The sequence below is a fragment of the Teleopsis dalmanni genome, chromosome 2 (genome assembly GCF_002237135.1).
Source record: "Teleopsis dalmanni isolate 2A chromosome 2, ASM223713v2, whole genome shotgun sequence".
In the NCBI taxonomy this organism is placed as follows: domain Eukaryota; kingdom Metazoa; phylum Arthropoda; class Insecta; order Diptera; family Diopsidae; genus Teleopsis; species Teleopsis dalmanni.
Genome location: NC_051847.1, coordinates 238,373,294 through 238,380,171, shown reverse-complemented (window position 1 = coordinate 238,380,171; position 6,878 = coordinate 238,373,294). Strand labels below are relative to the sequence as shown.

The window sequence follows — 6,878 nt, the reverse complement described above, 5'->3', positions numbered from 1 at the left end:
CATAACCACTGCTCTGCGCATAGCCATTGTATGTAGTCTGTGCAACTGGTGCAGCATAAGACTGTGCATACGGGTCTACTGCTTGGCTTTGATCATGAGAAGCATATCCATGATGTCTATATTAAATAAAAAAATATATATAAAAACACTACTTTAATAGCACTCAAAAAAAAATATATATATACCCGTGTGTTTGCGCATGATGGCTGGGTGGAGCTGCATAGCTAGATTGTGGCGGCATTGATGCAACATGTTGTTGTTGTTGATGATACTTTGGTGTCATTGGGCGTTGTGAATATGGTATACCTTCATATCTTCCACGCTTTGGCCCGGGATGACCACCTATAGCACCACGTTTCAATGTGGGTACTGGAGCTATTTGCGTGTTAGCGCTGTGTTGTTGATGATGATGAGGTGAACGGTTAATGCTTTGACCATATCCACCACGTCCACGTGGTGGTCCACCTCTACGCATTGGCATACCACCATGATCAGGTGCACCGCCCATTGACCCATGCATTACACCATTACTATGATGTGGATTATAGCCACCACGCCCGCCACCTCTCATGAAACCGCCACGACCCCCACGGGGTGGACCACGAGGATGTGAAATACCACCATTTGACCCATTTGTGTTAACAGGAGCAGATATTGAGTTAGTTCCACTTGCTGTGCCAACCGCTGTGGTTGGAGACGTTGAAACTGACGTTTCTTCGTCTGCTGTAGTTGTAGTATTTCCAGTAGCGGTTGGAACTGGTGATACTGTCTTGTTATTGTCTGCACCTGAATGTTGTTTCACAGCTGTAATGAAATACAGGAAATTTAAATATGAGGTGGTGAAAAAATATTTGAGAATTTATCAACTTACTTTGTGCATACATTGGAGGTCTACCACCACGCATACCACCTCCACGTGGCATAAACCCACCACGGCCAGGGTAGCCTTGACCACCTCTGGGTATACGCATACCTCTGGGAGCCATCATACCTTTAATTTATTCAAGAAATATTAGGTCTAAATTTACACACATTGACAGCTATTTAATTAATAAATAATTTAATAAGAGAGCAACTACCGCAGCAAACACATCATCTTGCTTTTTTTATGAAATGAACACAAAACCTATATTAGCTATTAAACTTAGCCTTCTAAAAACTTAGCTTTAAAGCATGTTATATATTTGGTATGCAGCCTTATTGAGTTTGCGCACTTTTTTCCCAACGCGACATGTACCCTCTGGGCTATATATCTTTTCGCAGAAATTCAAGCAAAGCAAAATACATATACACATCACACATACAAGCCGCATCATTATATATGATATACTTTTCAAATTATATTTAATTGTATATATATGCGTAACTAATATAAACAATAAGTTTTAAGAGGCGTAATTTTTTATTGAAGACGTACCTTGAGGCATTGGACCACCCATACCACCTGGTCCCCCCACACGGCCAACACCACCCATAAAGTGGCCACGTCCGATACCTCTTGGACGACCACGGTCAAAACCGCGCATAGGCATGCCACCGCGCCCTCTGTAACCTCCACGTGGCGCAGGTGGTCCACTTACTGGTGCAACAGCTGCTGTTGGAACTGCTTCCATTTTATGATATGATATATATATCAAGTTAACTTATGTTATATGCACTATATGTATACGCTTTTTTCTTTTACGTTGCTTCCAACCGGTGAGTCTTTCACTCTTTAATTATATCAATATTCACATGCAAAAATTCGCATTTAAAAAATATATTTTCAGCTATCAAGCAATTTCATATATATATCAACACTTATTCTATAATTTTAGTAAAAAGATTTTATTTGTTTCTTAGAGCAAACACGACAATAAAATCCCTTGCCACAAGCAAAGTAAAATATGGCGTCGAAAAATAAATCGATATAGTAAAAATAAAGCGGGAACGAAACTTATGTTCTACATTGAAATGATTTATCCAAACCCTGTTTACACTTCAAACCATATTCTAAAAACTAGGTTCTGAACATATAACCAAAACTTTAATATTTCTTTTATATAAATTTGTTTAGTTAATAAAATGTAATAAACCACTTTACATATACAAAAAATTAATTAAATTTAATATGAATAGAATTTAAAATAAATTTAAACCAATTATAATTTTAAAAAATACATATAAATATTATTTTATAATATATTTATATATATTATAATATAAATATTATTTTATAATATATTATTTATTTAAGATAAAATAAATCGGTGCTTTATTTTAAAACGTAAATTAATTTTTCAATAAATACCGACATAGAAACTCAAAAGAAATTACATAAAAACATCTAGTTTATAAAAACTTCTATATATTAACAACAAATTATCTAAACATCTTGGCTGTGCTGCCTAAAGTGCTCTCAGACTTTGGGAGTCTAAGATGTGGAAACCACCTAATTACGCACACCGTACAATTTTGAAGCAGATTAGAAGGATGGGTCATGGCTCAGTCAAGGCGAATCTAGATTCTGCTACAGACTACATGACACCAATACTAAATTTCAATACCAGAATTCTCACTCTTTATTCAACCAGAGATAACTGGGAGCTTGGATCTGTGACAGGTAACTCTGGAGTCACCATCTACACCGATGACTCAAAGATGAAGGGCGGTACGGGAGCAGGTATCTTCTCGAATGATATGCAGCTATAGTTAAGGCAGTCCTACCGACTCCCTGATACTTGTAGTGTCTTTCAGGTCGAGATATGTATATGCTATCGAAAAAGCGGTCAACTTTATACAACAAAAAACATTTCATCCCTCGAATCTCCTGATTTTTGTAGACAGCCAGGTTGCACTGAAAGCAATTGAATTTAAAACGGTTAAATTCAAGATTGTATTAAAATGTCTCGCCTCACAGATGAGCATCAAACATCACAAGGTCTCTCTTTGCTGGGTTCCTGGAAATAGCAATATTAAAGGGAATGAACTAACAGACGAGATGGTCAGAAGAGCTTCTAAACTGCATACAGGAGAGGCCAACCTCTCAATACATACACCGATATGTGAACTGTTTAGGATAATAGAGGAAATCACCAATACGGTGACTAGCAATTTATGGGCTGCGAAGACTGTCAGTTCACTAGAACCTTATGACCTAGGTTGGACAGGTTTGCTTTAGCAAACCTATAGTTCGTGTGCTTACTGGATTACTAACGGTGCACTGTGGTATTGCGCCTATGCTTCAACGGTGGCGAGTTCCAACAAATGGACTATGCAGGAGTTGTTAAGATGAAGAGGAGGTAGAATCTATCAACCACCTCCTGTGTCTCTGTCCAGGACTTCAGACAAGGCGACTTCAATGTCTTGGGGATCGCTTTTTCACTGGCAAATTTATCGGGTCTCTTTAATTTCATCTGGAAAACCAAATGATATAACAAGGATAACAAAGGTTAGCAACTCGCCTCTCCCGACAATATATTTTGAGGGCATCACAATGGGCAATATATGCCTTCCGAACCTGACCTAACCTGTCTAAACAGTTTATTATATATTAGTTTATTAAATATTTTTAAGTACATGATGCGTTTTTTTAACTAGATCATTTTGTTTATCTCAAAAAGTTTGTATCTATTTTTTTTTATTCCGTTTATATTATAAAAAGTAAAAAGTACCCGAATTTTGTAAATAAAAGACACACATTTTAATTTTATTCTAAATTTATTTTATTTCTTTCAAAATATGCTCCTTCTGAAACGATACACATATGCCAACACTTAACCCTATCTTCCATACACTTTTCGTAGGCCCGTGAAGGTATGGGTTTCAGTTCCTTCGGCGAATTCTCTTTTACCGATTCAATCGACTCAAAACGCTTTCCACGAAAGCACAATTTGAGTTTCGGGAACAGGAAAAAGTGACAGTGGTGAGCGATAACAGTGGTGCCGTGTTGGGTCAAAAAATCGCGTACAACACAGATTTTCCATAGTAAAAATCGCTAAATGCACTTGAGGTAGTCTCACATTAACAGCTGCTGTAAACAAACTAATTGACAGATGGCGCTCAAATTTGTACCATATGTCAAGAAGGGGTGTACCAATGTAACAAGAAAAGGTCTATTACTTAAGGAGTAGTTAACAAACAAAAACATCCGGATAATTTTTGAGCATAGTATGTTTACATTAAGTAAATCCTATCTTTAAAAAGATCTGTTATAATATATAAAATAAATGATATGGAATGCGTCTTATTATTTGAAATGAATGAGATTAATTTTTATATAATTTGTTTTATTTATCTCTGCTTTAGTAATTTATTATAGAAAAGAATATATATTAGGAGATATAAATATTAATCAATTTATTTTGTTAGTTTTATTATTTGTTAGATCAATAATATTTTTAATTATTTCACCAAATTTAATTAGAAGTGAAATGAAGTAGTAGTATTTGAAATGTGAGTAGCTATTTTCTGACAAGGAAATTGAAACTGGTGCATAATTATCATCTCGTGCTTCTATTATGATATGTTTCCTCTATATATATGCTATTTTATCCGGCAGCTCAAAACTACAACTCTTTGTTTTAATTGTTAGTATACATAACATTTTTCTCATACGAGTTACACGATTTTTCGATTTGGATTACATCATTTTTGCATTGAAGTAATATATTATTGAATTCATTTTGTTTATTTAGCTACAAACAAGAATTTTTACAATCTCTTAAGCTATGAACTTATCCAAGCTACTTCACATTAACACTTGGAATATACCTTTACATTTCATGTCGCTTGATCATTAATTGAAAAAATTCTTTATTGTTGATAGTTTGAGCACTAATTTCACTTGGAAATTTATATTTCGATTATAATTACAGTTTTAAATATTTTATTTCGTCATTAGTTACCAAAAGTTTGATCCAGTTTCTTATTTTCGTCCATATGGCTCACCAAACCTTTTGAACTATTTGTAGGACGTGTTCTATTTACTAAAATATTTTCGCTAATTTTAATTTAAAAACCAGGATAAGTTAATATATCTTAAAAAGTTTTTTATTCTTTAGTGTTTAGAAAGACCACCACTTCGTTTTTCGATGCAAAAAGCTGCCTACAAACAATTACTTTGCAATTTAATATGATCACCCAATTCCAAGTGTTGAGGTATATGCTTTTTTGTTTGCTAAGTAAAATAATTGCAAAGATATTCTCATTGATATTCAGTCGTAATAGAGTAACATTGATATCGAAAGTAATCCAATATTGGGCTATTAACACCTACAGTTAATAACGTAAATTAAAACAAATTGGTCAGGATAAAAACAATTGTTATTCATGATTGCTTAAAGTGCATACATTAGTTTCTTCTTCCTTTTCAAATATGCGTCTATATAATTCAAGTGCACCGGGAAGCTCCATGCAAGCAAGCTGTTTACGATTTTGTTCTTCTGTTTTTCTCTGTCGTGTTGCAGGAAAAGGTTTTACTGGTGAAAGCGGAGGAAGTGGATCCAAGTAATAACTTAAATTTGGTTCAAGCACCTGAATATTATTATTTACGTGTTTTATATTCACTTTAAGTTTATGCAAGGGTTCTTCGATTTCTGAAACATTTAAAGAAATGAGATTTTTAAATATTTGTTCGTTTGGTTTGAAGTTGAGTTTTCTGGTTATCTGCAGAAGAAAGTTTAAATTAAATATTAAAAACAAAACAGAAATGTTTTAAATTATACCTTAGAAGCTATTTTAGCTTTCGAAACAGGAGTCAAATCGTCGAGTTTTTCTATTTTAGGCAATTTAATGTATTTTAAAGTATGCATATCTTTCATTAGGTGACTCGTGGCATTAATTTTTGGCATGGACAAAGTGTGTAATAATTTTTCAGGTTTAATATTTTCTTTGCTGTGCCTGGTTAGAGTTTCGTAATTTTCCGACTGAAAATAAAATGTTTTATTTATAGGCAAAATAATTATCACTTTTTTACCTCTAATCTATCCACTCTGTTTAAGAGTCGTATGTTTTCTTTATTTGTTTTGCATTTCATGTTGTAGTTTTGTACAAGGATATCATTATCTGAGTCATCTGTTTCTTGCCCATGGTCTTCCTTTTGTTCATTTGGCTGATTAATTGTTGGTTTGAAGTTATCATTAGTCTGTTTAATTGTGCGATTTTTTTGCACGCTTTGCAATGAGTGTGCTTCATTATTATCGTTTATTGCAAGTTTTTTGTATGCACCACAAACCAATTCCTCTTCACTTTCCATTCTTGAATAATTTAGAAAATTGCGCCTGTATTTTGTAAATTATAAAGTTATCTACAATCTCATTTGACATATGTAAAATTGACAAGAAAGCGAAACTCATTATCTAAAAGCATTATTCTCATCAATCAGCTATCGTATGTGTCATGTTATGTAGAGCGTCAGAGGTGTGGCGAATTTGGCTGGACTATGACGAAAATGCATGTTATGTAGAGTTTCACATCAGTATTGCTAATTTCTTATTTTACTACTACCTTTGCACTTTTTAGTTGTCCCTAAATTTAAAAGGATATATAGATATGCTCACTTTCAATTTGCCACCAAAAATAACCAGCAAAAAAAACTCATAGAGGCCGTAAAAATGTTAATTTATTATTATTTTTTCTTATAATAATTGTTAACAGTACTTACAAAATTATACGCCTTTCCTTAAAATCGGAAAGTGTAAGAATTAGATTATTAACTGTTTATAAAATTGGCTGTGTCGCTTTCTGACATTTTATTTTTCAAAACGTATTGAAATTGTAAAAATTGCACTTAAAAGGCGCAATTTATTACTGGACAAGACTTCTTTGCCGAAATGACAAGACACAGATAGTCTCGGTTCTCATGACGGAATTTAAACCGACATATTGTTTTTATTCTC

General features: G+C 33.7%; 2 protein-coding genes across 2 annotated transcripts in view; both read right to left on the bottom strand.

Annotated features, from left to right (window-relative positions):
- The window catches only part of LOC119677073 (serine/threonine-protein phosphatase 1 regulatory subunit 10-like), a 6,809-nt gene extending 4,926 nt beyond the window's left edge, over positions 1–1,883 (bottom strand). Inside the window, exons 1-4 of the mRNA XM_038088342.1 lie at positions 1,418–1,883; positions 872–991; positions 186–804; positions 7–116 (exon numbers count right to left, since the gene is read on the bottom strand). Coding sequence (XP_037944270.1) covers positions 7–116; positions 186–804; positions 872–991; positions 1,418–1,613 — 1,045 coding nt within the window. The 5' untranslated portion in view covers positions 1,614–1,883. The remainder of the gene's footprint in view (positions 1–6; positions 117–185; positions 805–871; positions 992–1,417) is intronic.
- Positions 1,884–5,015: 3,132 nt separating this feature from the next.
- On the bottom strand, positions 5,016–6,311 carry LOC119685902. Its single transcript, XM_038100309.1, has 4 exons — positions 5,957–6,311; positions 5,706–5,906; positions 5,332–5,646; positions 5,016–5,253 (listed from the first exon to the last, which is right to left on the bottom strand). The coding sequence occupies exons 1-4, from the start codon at positions 6,233–6,235 to the stop codon at positions 5,032–5,034; spliced, it is 1,017 nt and encodes a 338-aa protein (XP_037956237.1). The 5' UTR covers positions 6,236–6,311; the 3' UTR covers positions 5,016–5,031.
- Positions 6,312–6,878: the final 567 nt, after the last annotated feature.